Source organism: Mus caroli, chromosome 19 (genome assembly GCF_900094665.2).
Source record: "Mus caroli chromosome 19, CAROLI_EIJ_v1.1, whole genome shotgun sequence".
NCBI lineage: Eukaryota > Metazoa > Chordata > Mammalia > Rodentia > Muridae > Mus > Mus caroli.
In genome coordinates, this window is record NC_034588.1 from 855,323 (window position 1) to 869,023 (window position 13,701).

General features: G+C 50.9%; 2 protein-coding genes across 2 annotated transcripts in view; one reads left to right on the forward strand and one right to left on the reverse strand.

Moving 5' to 3' along the window:
* The window catches only part of Pitpnm1 (phosphatidylinositol transfer protein membrane associated 1), a 14,639-nt gene extending 12,066 nt beyond the window's left edge, over positions 1–2,573 (forward strand). Inside the window, exons 19-24 of the mRNA XM_021151216.1 lie at positions 162–278; positions 447–595; positions 682–831; positions 908–1,091; positions 1,352–1,480; positions 2,092–2,573. Coding sequence (XP_021006875.1) covers positions 162–278; positions 447–595; positions 682–831; positions 908–1,091; positions 1,352–1,480; positions 2,092–2,355 — 993 coding nt within the window. The 3' untranslated portion in view covers positions 2,356–2,573. The remainder of the gene's footprint in view (positions 1–161; positions 279–446; positions 596–681; positions 832–907; positions 1,092–1,351; positions 1,481–2,091) is intronic.
* Positions 2,574–3,049: 476 nt separating this feature from the next.
* Positions 3,050–13,701, reverse strand: part of Aip (aryl hydrocarbon receptor interacting protein) — an 11,648-nt gene continuing 996 nt past the window's right edge. Inside the window, exons 2-7 of the mRNA XM_021151218.2 lie at positions 10,025–10,234; positions 6,680–6,859; positions 4,583–4,771; positions 3,934–4,110; positions 3,695–3,836; positions 3,050–3,425 (exon numbers count right to left, since the gene is read on the reverse strand). Of these exons, the coding sequence (XP_021006877.1) occupies positions 3,220–3,425; positions 3,695–3,836; positions 3,934–4,110; positions 4,583–4,771; positions 6,680–6,859; positions 10,025–10,123 (993 nt within the window). The 5' untranslated portion in view covers positions 10,124–10,234 and the 3' untranslated portion in view covers positions 3,050–3,219. The remainder of the gene's footprint in view (positions 3,426–3,694; positions 3,837–3,933; positions 4,111–4,582; positions 4,772–6,679; positions 6,860–10,024; positions 10,235–13,701) is intronic.

Below are 13,701 nucleotides of genomic sequence, written 5' to 3' on the forward strand. Positions count from 1 at the left end.
CTTTCTCCATACATGTGCATCCTTTCCAGTCCCAGCTTTCTCCATACATGTGCATCCTTTGCAGTCCCAGCTTTCTCCATACATGTGCATCCTTTGCAGTTCCAGCTTTCTCCATACATGTGCATCCTTTGCAGTCCCAGCTCACCCCTCTTTCCCACCAGAACGTCACTTCCAACCACCGGGCGAGTGACACCGTGGTATGTGAGGGCCGTCCCCAGGTGCTGAATGGGCGCTTCATGTATGGACCGTTGGATGTGGTCACGCTCACTGGAGAGAAGGTCAGGACCCAGTGTCCACGCTCCTGGTGTTTCCTACCCTGCCCTAACAGCTGCTGATCTATAGATCAACAACTTGAAATTCCTCCTGCCTGGCCAGCCTCTGCTCTCACCTGCCTGTAAATTGGTGCACAGGAGTGTTGTCTCCATAGCCCTGTCCACCCTTTCCAGGTGGATGTCTACGTCATGACACAGCCACTGTCAGGCAAGTGGATCCACTTTGGCACAGAGGTCACTAACAGCTCAGGCCGGCTCACCTTCCCAGTGCCCTCAGAACGTGCACTGGGCATTGGTGTCTACCCTGTGCGCATGGTGGTCAGGTAAGCAGCAGGTATCTGGGCTCCTGTGGGGCTGGGCACTGCCAACCTCACCCTATCCACTCATGCCATGCTTCCATGGACCATAGAGGAGACCACACCTATGCCGAGTGCTGTCTGACTGTGGTGTCCCGAGGCACGGAAGCTGTGGTCTTCAGCATCGATGGTTCTTTCACTGCCAGTGTCTCTATCATGGGCAGTGACCCCAAGGTGCGCGCTGGCGCAGTGGACGTGGTCAGGTAGGACCCTCAGCCCCACCGGCCACAGCGACTGGTCATCCCTGTGGACTGGAGCTGACAAGCCTCCACCTTACAGGCACTGGCAGGACTCTGGCTACTTGATTGTGTATGTAACTGGCCGGCCTGATATGCAAAAGCACCGTGTAGTGGCCTGGCTGTCGCAACACAACTTCCCCCATGGTGTTGTCTCCTTCTGTGATGGCCTCACCCACGACCCGCTGCGGCAGAAAGCCATGTTTCTGCAGAGCCTGGTGCAAGAGGTACTGTGGCTGAGGATGGTCCTAACCTGCCCTCGCCCCATTCCACACCACAGTGGTCCCAGTCCCATCAACTGGACCTAAAGAGGCCTCTGTGGGCCCGCTCTCCTGAGGGCCAACAGGGGAGATTGAGCTATGTTGACCAGGACCTTGCCCCCATCTCTTCACAAATAGGGATACCCCTGAAACAACAATTGTGGGGGATGCATGCCGCACCCTTGGCCCTATGGCTCTACGGGCTGCTGACAGGCTTTTCAACACAGGTAGAACTGAACATCGTGGCTGGATATGGGTCACCAAAAGATGTGGCAGTGTATGCAGCACTGGGACTCTCTCCGAGCCAGACCTACATTGTTGGCCGTGCTGTGCGCAAACTGCAGGCACAGTGTCAGGTAAGATCTAAGGAAAGGCTGGGAACAGAATTCCAGGGCCAAGGCTAAGGACCACCCAGTGTGTTGATTCCTGCAAGAGAGGGCAGATATACGGCATTTGTGGCCCCAGAACTACTTATTCCTCCTGGGATAGGGATAACAGGCTACACTTGCTGTGCACAGACTCCAATGATCACAGAGGCTGTGACTGTTCAAGGTCTCAGATACAGATCAACTTACCATGGCCTTGGGCAGGCGCTTTGACCTTTCTGAGCTTGTTCTGTGGGTAGTGAATGATGCTAGCACTATCTGTACTCATTAGCTTATAACAAAGGTCTGATCATTCACCGTAGGTCAAAGGCTCAAGGCTGGGCCTAAGCTTGCTAAATGCTAAATGCTTTTATTTCCCCAAGATGCCAGCCTGAGGATGAGTCAGGCCTAGAGAGAGGCAAACTGGGAGTGGAGCCAAGGTGCCTGGCTCACAGTCAGGGGATACTATGTAGTGGGAGAAGGCTTCCTGATCAGGCTGAGCCAGCCTGCCACTTGCCAGTATCACCCCGGTCTATCTACCCTGTGCAGGAGCCTCGGGGGAGGCTGGACATCCCCTCATCCCTGCCTCCTTCTGCCCACAGTTCCTGTCAGATGGCTATGTGGCCCACTTGGGCCAGCTGGAGGCAGGCTCCCACTCCCATGCCCCCTCAGGACCTCCGAGAGCCGCTCTGACCAAGAGCAGCTATGCTGTGGCTGCCCCTGTGGACTTCCTCCGGAAGCAGAGCCAGCTGCTTCGATCCAGAGGCCCCAGCCAGGTGGACCGTGAGGGTCCAGGAACACCTCCCACCACCCTGGCCAGGGGCAAGACTCGCAGCATCAGCCTCAAGTTGGACAGTGAAGAGTGAGGGAACCTTGGCTAGAACTGGGTTATTTATTGACTCGCAAGAGGCCTTGGTGACTGTGGGAGGCTGGGGCCCCCACACCCTGTATGACTACACCACAGTATTACTTCCCTTTGTGGGGGGGTAGGGGACCCAGCCCCCAGGGGAGGAAGGAGGGAGTGGGCTAGGGCCCAGCAGCGTTTCCAGTGTGTGAACCTATAAAAATAAACAACTGCACTCTACTGTGGGCCTTCCTGTCTGGGGCACTGAGGTGCTGAAGGGGGCCAGGACCTACTCAGGGTCATAGAGGCAGCCAGGCTGGAGCCCTTGTACTTTCACTTTCACGAGCCCTGGCTGCACGTACCTAGGGCATTTCCTAGATAGTCTGCCTGTTCCTTCTCCTGCCCCCAACCTCAGCCGGTGTTGGAGTTTATGAGAGTCACGTGGCTTCTGACCCTGCACCTCCCCTCACCTCTGCCCCTGAGGAAACTTCTGTCTTCAAAGCCAGGAACTGTGGCCCCTAAGGATGATAGAGTGGCCTGTGTGGGCCACGCATGCTTTACCGCTTAATACTAGAGGCTCCCTAGACTGGTATTGGCCAGAAAGAAATTCCCAGAGACCTTAGAACAAGCCAGTGGGAACTAGGGTAAGAACCTGATCTCTTCCCTCCCACTGACTACCAAGCCCCTAGCCAGTGATGACCAGCCTTCAGGATAGATTAGTTCTGCAAAGCCAGAGAGATAAATAAGGCCTTTATATACACAGAAGCGCAAAGTGACAGTGGGGGATTGACAGGTGGTGGCAGCAGTGGGCTTGGCAGGGCAGGGCAGGGCAGGGCAGGGCAGGGCAGGGCAGGGCAGGGCAAGGCAGGGCAGAACTGGGGCCCTGTCAGTGGGAAAAGATGCCCCGGAAGCGAGCTTTGTCCTCTTCATCCTTCTGCCGGATCCGTGTCTCCAGGGCCCGCAGCTCTCTGCTTACCACAGGTGCCAGGGCAGGGTCTAGCTCTAACACCTTGGCAAAGTCAGCCTGGGCCTCCTGGGCATTCCACACGGCAGCATGGGCCTTACCCCGCTTGAAGTAAGCCTTGACATTGTCTGCAGGGACACCAGAAAGCAGAGGCATGCAAGAGGCATAAGAGGAGACGGCCAGCCTGACTTCTGGCATCTAGGCCCACAACTCTCTGAACGGGGTACCAGTGCCACCCTGTCACACGGTTCCACTCATACTTCCTGGATACTGCCCTTCCCTGCTGGCATGGAAGCTCTGGTCAGGCTCTTGTGGGGAGCTCAGAGATGTCAACGCTAAGGGCACAGTGCTGGGTGGGAAGAGGCCAGTCTGGGCTGCCAGCGGGCCTGGTGCTCACCATCATACTTGTTGAGGATGGAGGAGCAGTGATCCAGCACCTCATAATACTCCTGAGCCACCAGCTTGCACTGGCAATAGTTGAGTAGCAGTGGTGTGATCTGCAGGTCCAACTGGATCCAGTCAGGTGAGCCAGGCTGCTCCTGGGGTGTATGGGGGCGAGGAAAGTGGAGATGCTGAGACCTGGCCGCAGCCTTGGCTTCCTCCGTGTGCCCCTCCCACCGCGGCCTCTGAGCATACCTTCATCTGCAGATTCTTGAGGCAGGCGATGGCGTCATAGTACTTGGCAGCAGCCTCTTTCACCTGCCCCTCACGGTACAACCGGTTGCCCTCTTGGTGGATGAGTGGTACCGCCTTGGCTTTCTCCTCATCTGTCATTGCCCATGGGTCCTGCTGATAGGTGCCAGGACTCTCTACCTGCCAAGGCAGGAACCAATTCAAAGCAGAGCCCATGGGTACCTCGGAATCTTCTGCAGCAAACCTGGCCTCTGACATCAGATGCTGGAAACCATGTCACCTGGCCACTGGTCTCTTAGCACGTGTCATCAGCCCCTACATGCCTGGGCATACCAAGTACTAAGTACTCAGGTAACAGTGAAGATGGTGGCAAGTACTCATGCGCTGGCAGAGCCTATGTTCCATGGAAAGTAACCTACGTGGGCAAGAAGAACCACCTAACCCTAAACCTTCAGAGCACGGCCAGTTGTGAGGAAAAGATGGGCTCACAGACGGAGGACAAGAGTCGAGTTGGGTGGGCATAGGTGATCAGTGAGGCCTGAGAAGGGCCCTAGAGGCTTCCACAGTTTTCCTACCCTTGCCCCTTTCCACAGACTAACCCTGGACATCGGGGAGGTAGGGCTAGTGTCCCCTTTGAGACAAGGAGCCTTACCTTCAGCATCTCGATGTGGAAGATGAGAGGCTGTGGGTTCTGCTGCAGGGCGTCCAGGTCCGCATGCCCCAGGGAGCTGTGTTCATGCATCTGAGCAATCCCACAGCAATGCCGCTGTCCCTCCAGGGGGTCCTTGCCCTCAGCGATGTTGCGGAGGCTCTTGGCCACTAGAGGATACAGGACTACGTGCTGCAGGAAGGCAGCAGAGGCGCCATCAATTTGTGCAGGTGCTCAATGTGCACAAGAGAAGTCTCGCCATCACCGTTCATACAGGCTTTTCCACCTCTGGTGGCTTTCTCTCTCTCTCTCTCTCTCTCTCTCTCTCTCTCTCTCTCTTTTAAAAAATGTTTGTTTATGTTTGTTTTGTTTTTTCTTTCTTCTTTGGGGTGATGGTGGGGAGTTCAGAACAGAGTTTCTTCATGTATCCCTGACTATCCTGGAACTCTTTAGATAAGGCTGGCCTCAAACTCAGAGTTCCACCTGCCTCTGCCTCCTGCATCACCATGGCCTGGCTTCCTCGGGTATCTTTCTATCCTTACAGTAAAGCCCTCAGCTTTGCCATGATCTCTGGCCACCAATCCAGCACCTGCCTAACTCACAAACACACTAACAGTTCCCTTCTGTGTCCTGTCCATCAGGAGCCCAGTATGGGTCTCTCTCCGTTCTCCCCTCCCCCTCCCCTTCTCCCCTTAGGGGTGAGTCCCCCAGACCAAGCTCTTCACCACATCGTGTGCTCAGCGCCACTTCTTCCTTCTATTCATGTCAAGGCCCCTCTCAGAGCTGGGCACAGGGCACATCTTCAAATCCCAGGGGAACTGGGTGTGGTGGTATACATCTTGGCAGATGGAGACCTGAGCCCTGAGTTTGAGGCCAGCCTGGTCTACAGAGTGAGTTCCAGAACATCCAAGACTACACAGAGAAACCCTGTCTCGAAAAACAATGCAAACAAACAAAAACAACAACAACAAATTCCCAGGGGGGGCTACCTGGTGCTTTGCTGCAACTATTATTACTCAGGAAGCTGAGGCTGGAGGACCTTTTGAGTCCAGGAATTCAAGAGCTTCTTGGGCAGTACAGAGATCCAAAAAACAAAACAAAAATCAGGAGCTTGGGGAGCTGGCTCAAAGGGTAAAGTGACCTGAGTTTAGATTCACAGCATCCATGTCAAAGCTGAGTGTGACTGACCCACTGCTTGTAACTCCAGCTGGGAGGAGTTATTTAGCCAGTCTAGAGCACCCATGCATGCAGGCATTCAGGCAGGCAGGCAGGCAGGCACACACACACACACACACCCCCGACACTGTTTCTAAAGAGTAGGCCTGGATGGTATGATATCTCCCTGGCAGGTGAAATGCCCTGGGCTCAGTCCTCAGTCCCAGGACAAACAAAACACTGGGAAGATGGAAACAGAAGACTTAACCTTAGAAAAGATGTAAGGATGATGGGTTCCCATTGCCCCTGCTCTCTGCACACAGTAGATTACTAGCAGACATTCATATGCAGATGGTTTTGGACAAAGGGCTTTGGGTTGGCTCCATTTGGAAATGAGAGGTAAGAAAAAGCCAGTTCCCATCATGTGTGTACAACTAGACAGAAGACCAGATCCTGACATGGGGCATGAGGGCAGAAGAACCCAGAGGAGGGGTTCAAGAAAACCCTTAGCAGTCAGGGGTCTTCCCAGCGGTGATAACCATGAATTGACTTTGAAGTATGAGGAAGGGGTAGGCTATAGGAAACGAAAGACAAGGAAGAACAAGGGGTTCGTTGTATAGGAGGAGACATGAGACATCAGACTCCAAAGGGACATGTCAGCAGCCACATATGCGCCACAGAAGTGACCAAGAGCCACAGAAGTATGAGGTAATGGGTCCGATGGGCAATTGCACCTAAAAATGAGTCTCTGGCTGGAGTCTGGTTTATGGACAGGAAAGAGAATAGAGGCCAGGGTGCAAGTCAGGAGCCTAGTGGTAGTTTGGAGACAGCGCTAAGACTAAAGGCATGCACCACCACCTCCCATCTTTATTTGGACAAAGTTAGTGGCTAAGCCAGGGCAGCAGCCCTGAAGATAGGACACAGAGCATGTCCCAGAACTGTTACCTTGATGTCACAGAGGAACTGGGCAATCTCCCCCTCACGCATGGTGCACACGATGGTCTCCCACACAGGCAACTTGAACTTCTTGCCAACGATGAGCTCCATGGGCTTGCCTCGTGTTCGGCTGTCATCTATAACGGAGCCTTCATTGTCACTGTGCAACGTCCGAAAGTGGAACGTGGCCTGTGAAACCACACGGGATATCAGGGGAAGGTACAAAGCCTCACTAAAGCCCCAGCTCACATACAGCCTTGCTTCTAATGAATGCTTCCTGGATGACGCTCTCCTGGGAACACCAGCTAGCCCTGCACCTGGCTTTATCCCACCGTCTCAGTGAGAGCTGTGTAACAGACAAGGAAGTAAGAGGCCCATGGCTACTGGGAGACAGGGCTGAGACAAAGCCTGTTTCCAATCATGTTTTCAACATGGATCTACTGAGCTCCTACTACACACCCACACTGTACAAGACACAATAAAACATAGCAGTAAACCACGCAGAAGCTACAGAGCCACTGAGGAGCACCCATGGTCTTTCTAGAATACAGGAAGGAAAGCCAGACAAAACCATATGCTATGTTAGAGGAAAGTGATTTTTTTTTTTTTAGCATTTTGAGAAGAAAAAACAAATTTAACAGAAGTAGGGCAGGGGCTTCTCCAAGGAGGCAAAATTTTAAGGGGATAATAGCAATAAGGAATAAAGAAAAGAGTGAGTCAGATGAGGACTCAGGTAGTAAAGTTTCTAGGCCAAAGAAACAACAGGTACAAAAGCACACAGTGGGTCAATGTGTGGGGTATTCAAATCAGCAAGGCCAGTGCCACAGTGTGAACATGGAGTGCAGACTCCATGGAGCCCCAGCGGTGGGCAAGGACAAACTCCACAGGGCATACAGAATGTGTTGAGGGCCCGAGAGTTTTCACACTGAAATTAGAGGCACTGGGTGGCTCCTAGCAGAAGTGGTACATAACCCAACTTAGATTCTTGTTGCTGGGATGGGGTCACCTTTAAAGGGATGAGGATGGAGGAGTGGGGCAAAGATGGACGGTTTCTGTATGACCCAGGCAACTCTGCCTGGACTGGAGACAGCACAGATGGAAGAGATTAAGACTGTGTGGTCATAGCTGCACATGGTGGCTCACGTCTTTAATCCCAGCACTCATGAGGCAAAGACAGGTGTACTGGTTGGTTTCGTGTCAACTTGACACAGGCTGGAGTTATCACAGAGAAAGGAGCTTCAGGTGAGGAAATGCCTCCATGAGATCCAGCTGTAAGGCATTTTCTCAATTAGTGATCAAGTGGGGAGGGCACCTTATTGGTGGTGCCATCTCTGGGCTGGTAGCNCATTTTCTCAATTAGTGATCAAGTGGGGAGGGCACCTTATTGGTGGTGCCATCTCTGGGCTGGTAGCCTTGGGTTCTATATGAAAGCAAGCTGAGCAAGCCAGTAAGTAACATCCCTCCATGGCCTCTGCATCAGCTCCTGCTTCCTGACCTGCTTGAGTTCCAGTCCTGACTTTCTTTGGTGATAAACAGCAGGGTGGAAAGTGTAAGCTGAATAAACCCTTTCCTCCCCCAACTTGCTTCTTGGTCATGATGTTTTGTGCAGGAATAGAAACCCTGACTAAGACAACAGGTGTATCTTTTGAGTTCGAGGCCAGCCTGGTTTACAGAGTGCGTTCTATGACAGCCAGGGCTACACAGAGAAACCCTGTCTCAAAAACCCAACCAAACAAACAAACAAACAAACAAATGAGAATACTCTGGTGCTATTCCAACATCAAGGGTAGAAGGGTAGAGAGAGGTAGACATCCACATTTGTGAGTAATCTGGGCGTGGAGTCATGTCAAAACGTTGATTCTAGATAAGATCATGTTAGGGTGAGGGCAGACAGAAGAGAGCTTGAGACGGAAATCTCAACAGGATATGGTTAGCTGAACCCACACTCTTAACTGCTACATGGCTGTGCTGCCTTTCTGAAGTCAGTTTCCACATCAGTAAAACTGAATCAACAGTATCTGTCTAGCATTGTGGGAGATAAACCTATGAACACATACCACGGGGCTCTCTGGTAGCTGGGCTTTTTCTTTTACTTTTCTGCTTGAAAATCCAAGGCCTCTACATCCTAGACTCTACCACTAAGCCCCATCCTTAACCCTGGTGGTGTTACATTGATTTCTGTATTTGGGGGCTCACATGTGACATAATGCTTGGATGAGGTCAGGGGACAACCTGCAGAAGACATTTCTCTCCTTCTACCATCTGGGTCCTGGGGATCTAACCCAGGCCATCAGATTGGCAGCAAGCACTCTATCCACTGAGCCACCTCACCAGCAGAAGACCCCCCCCCCTGACCCCCAGTGATTGTTTAACCCTGCCTGCTTCTATTTACTACGTGCCCCTGCTCACCGATTACTCTAGTCTTATATTATTTTATCCTATGCTTTTCCATCTAGAATCCCTCTTGCCAGGCTCCTTCCAAAGCCTGTTCTTTATCTCCATCTCTCTAATTTTAAGACAGGGTCTCATTAAGTGTCCTGAGCTGGCCTTGAACTCATGCTGTAGCCCAGCTTCACCACCGGCTGAGACTGTAGGCCTGTGCCACCAGGCCCAGCTTGTAGATCCCTTTTTCAAGCACAGCTGATCACTACCACCACATGCCTGCCCTCTGCTCTCAGCATTTACCCCTCACCACATCAGGCTAGACTCCCTGCCTGCTGGCTTAAAACCACTGGCCAGAGGGCATACATTCATTCACAGAATTCTTGCTTTTGGCTTCACTGGTATCAGCTCACAACTGTGATTAGAGATCTACAGCAACAAAGCAGGGGTACCTAGAGGTACGGAGTGCCTTAGGGAGGGGCACCTGAACTTGGTGCCCAGATATAAAAGCATCTATCAGGACGCTGACATAGGAGTTTGGTCTGGAAAACTAGATCTCTGGGACTCTGTGTTTTTTTAGTTCCAGGACCTCAGTTTCCCTGTGTAAACAATGAGAGTTGTCCTAGATGGTTTCAGAAGGCTCCTTTACTCAAAACTGCATGAGCTTTGAACCTTCAGGTACGGGTATCAGCACCGAGGTCACACCCACACCAAAACCATTTTGAGATGACTGACACCCACCCCTGTCCAATGCAGTCCTAAAACAAAGCCAAGGGGCGGAGTAGACATATCTGAATTAACTCCCACTTAAATCCAGACCAATCAGCGTCGAGCTCGGCATGTGAGAGGTAGCCTGACGGGCAGCTGCTCTCTGGGCATGCGCAACCTCTCACCTACGGCCTCCTCCCGCCTCGCATGCGCACCGCGCTTCAGAAGAGACGCTGGGAAAGTGGGGAGAGGATGGACACAAACCTTAGTGCCATCCTGAAAGTCCGGCAACTCTCCTCGGCCCTCCTGTATCACACGCTTTTGGATCCCGTCCTCTCGAAGTCTTGCGATGAGATCCGCCATCCTCCTTCCCCGCTGCTCCCTTTCGGCAACTTCCGGACTCGCTCGGTAGCTTCCGGACCTGTTTCGGCAACTCCTAGCGTCTCGGCAGCTTCTGAGCAAGCGCCATTTTGACTGAGGGCAGAAGCCAAAAAGGGAGGGAATGAAGAAAAAAGCCGTGATTGGTTCCTAATGCTACGGCTTTAACGCGGCGCTGGGGGCGGAGCCTGAGCCTGCTTAGGGGCGGGCCTTTGTTGTCCCTCCCCTGCCAGTTGTGCTTAGTTGGCTTTATTGGGGTTGCAGCTCTCCTATCTGTGTGCCACTCCATTTAAGTTGTAGATGCCCTATTATCGGCATTTCAGTTAGAAAAATGAAAAACACCGCTTCACCTGTGTATTCCCTTTGGACCTTTTTTGTTTTGCTTTGTTTTGTTTTTTCAAGACAGGGTTTCTCTGTATAGCCCTGGCTGTCCTGGAACTCACTTTGTAGACCAGGCTGGCCTCGAACTCAGAAATCTGCCTGCCTCTGCCTCCCGAGTGCTGGGATCAAAGGCGTGTGCCACCACCGCCCGGCCCCCCTTTGGCCCTTTTATTTTGCTTATTTTAGCATAAGTTATAACATCTAGATTCTGGATTCTAGATTCACTTGTCTTCAGAAAAAAAAGGAAGGAAACCCGGTGTGGTGACATACTTCTCTTTAGTGTCTTCATCCCTTATATCATAACCAGGAAGATTATTTTCTTTCCCCTGAGCCCCAGGTCACATACTCTGACTGCTTCACTTTCCAGCAAGAAGTCTTGAGGGGCTGGAGAGATGGCTCACCAGTTAAGGGCACTGACTGCTCTTCCAGAGATCATGAGTTCAAATCCCAGCAACCACATGGTGGCTCACAACCATCTGTAATGAGATCTGATGCCCACTTCTGGTGTGTCTGAAGATATCTACAGTATACTTATATAATAAATAAATAAATCTTTAAAAAAAAAATCCCTCAGAGAGGGGACTTTCTGAAGGGAAGAGGAAACATGCTTGGGTTTGTTTTCTATCAACGCAGAGAGCTTACAGGCAAGCTATCCCAAACTTTAGTGAAAAGTAATCTGCTGTACTCCTCTTGCAGGAAGTACAACAGAAGAAAGCTGACCGATATGGCTAAGTATACACCAGAGCATGAAAGATGTAGATAGATAAAAATAATAACATATGATCCAGGTTGTTGTGGTGCACGCCTTTAATCCCAGCACTTGGGAGGCAAAGGCAGGTGAATCTCTGAGTTCAAGTTCAGATTGGCCTACAGAGGGAGTTCCAAGACAGCAAGAGAAACCCTGTCTTGAAAAACCAATGATGGGCTGGTGAGATGGCTCAGTGGGTAAGAGCACCCGACTGCTCTTCTGAAGGTCCAGAGTTCAAATCCCAGCAACCACATGGTGGCTCACAACCATCCGCAACGAGATCTGGCGCCCTCTTCTGGAATGTCTGAAGACAGCTACAGTGTACTACATATAATAAATAAAATCTTTAAAAAAAAAAGAAAAAAGAAAAACCAATGATAACAACAATAACAACAATAATAATAATAAAATGTTAAGCTAGGGACTGAGAGTGTAGCTCAGTGTTGGAACATTTCCCTAGCATTTGAGAGGTCCTGGGTTCTTTCTCTAGCACACACACACACACACATTAAGCTAACACTACCTATCAGTATTCTCAGTGAAATATCAGTCACGAAAAAAGACTGTATGGCCTGGAGCGATGCCTCAGCAGTTAAGAGCACTGTACTTCTTCAGAGAATGTAAGTCCCTTTCTCCACACCCACATAGCAATTCATAACCTCTGTGAGTCCAGTTCCAGAAGGCTAGACATGTTCTTGTGGCCTCTGTGGGCACCAGGCATACCTGTAATGCACATACATACATGCAGGCAAACATGCACATTTTAAAATACTGTATGATCACACTTACTGAAGTGTCTGCATAGACAGCTCAGAGAAAGAAAGTAGAATGGTGCAGTGGGAATGGGGAAGTTGTTTTTTAAGGAAGGACTGAGTTTCTATTTTACAACATTACAAAGCTCTACAGACTGACTGGCTACACAATACTATGAATTCATAACTGAACTGTGCAGTTTGAAACTGTGAGGAAGGCAAGGTAATGTTATCTGTATTTTACTTCAAGAACAAATTTTGTTTCATACAGACAAAAAAATGCAAAATGAGAAAGACAGACTAAAGAGCAAGTAGGATTTCTCCCAACAATGTAAGACTGGCATAACTTGAGATCAACTTATTCCTCAGTGAGACAACTCAATGGGGAAAGTCCTTGAGACAGGGTTGAAGGATGGCTCCGTGGTGTAGAGTGTTGCTCTTCCAGACAACTGGGGTTTGGTCCCCAGCACCCACTTGGCCACTCACAACTATCTGTAACTCCAGTCCCAGGGGATCTTCTGACCTCTACAGGTCCCAGGCACTGGCGTGCATCCAGGCAAAACACTCATACACATAAATATAAATGTTAAAGAGAAGGGCAGAGGGAACAGAAAAGGGAGGGCCTGATAAAGGCATTTGCCTCAAACAGACAATCTGAGTTAGACGCCTGAGCCCACATGGTGGACAAAAAGTGCCTACTCCCATTAAGTTCTCTGACCTGAGCCGGGCATGGTGGCGCATGCCTTTAATCCCAGCACTCGGGAGGCAGAGGCAGGGGCAGGTGGATTTCTGAGTTCAAGTCCAGCCTGGTCTACAGAGTGGGTTCCAGGACAGCCAGGGCTACACAGAGAAACCCTGTCTCGAACCCCCACCCCAAAAAGTTCTCTGACCTACAGAAGCGCCATGCATCTGCATGCTCACACAGACTCCTGTGCACACACAAGAAGTAAATAATTAAATACATATGGAAAGGCAGGAGGGAGGAGAAAAAAGGAAAAGGATGTGACAGAGGAAGAAAGGAAGGAAGAGAAAGGGGAAGCAAGAAGGAAGAAAGAAACCATGTATAGTGGTAAGCCTGTAATCCCATTATTAGGCCAAGGCAGGAGACCTATAGCTTGTCTACATAGTGATTTCCAGCCTGGTAAGAGCCACATAGGAAGATGTCAGTGTCAGAAAGACCTCACCAGCCAGCAAAGGAAGACAAGGAGGGAGAAAAGCATCTGCTTGTGTCCATCAGAACCACCGGGGCTGAGAGAAAGCCAGAAGCCTCAGGGTAGGTGTCAGGAAATCGCCAAGGTACACTCCCTACAACCTGGACATCCACCTGCTAGAAGAGGAGGCCTCCCACCATTCAAGGAGACAGCAGTGATGTGTGCATGAGGCCAACCTCAGCCTGACTGCTGCGGGGCTGAGTGTTGGAAGCCCAACTGGTACCACGCCTACAGCTCATAGAAACAGCAAACAAGATGCATGTGGAAACCATTAGCACTGAGTGGAAAAATGGAAAAATGGAAACAACAGAATGCACTTGATACAGGAGCCCATGCTTGTACATTGCAAACACATCCATATAGAAGACAGTGCCGGGCTGGTGAAATGGCTCAGTGGGTAAGAGCACCCGACTGCTCTTCCAAAGGTCCAGAGTTCAAATCCCAGCAACCACATGGTGGCTCACAACCATC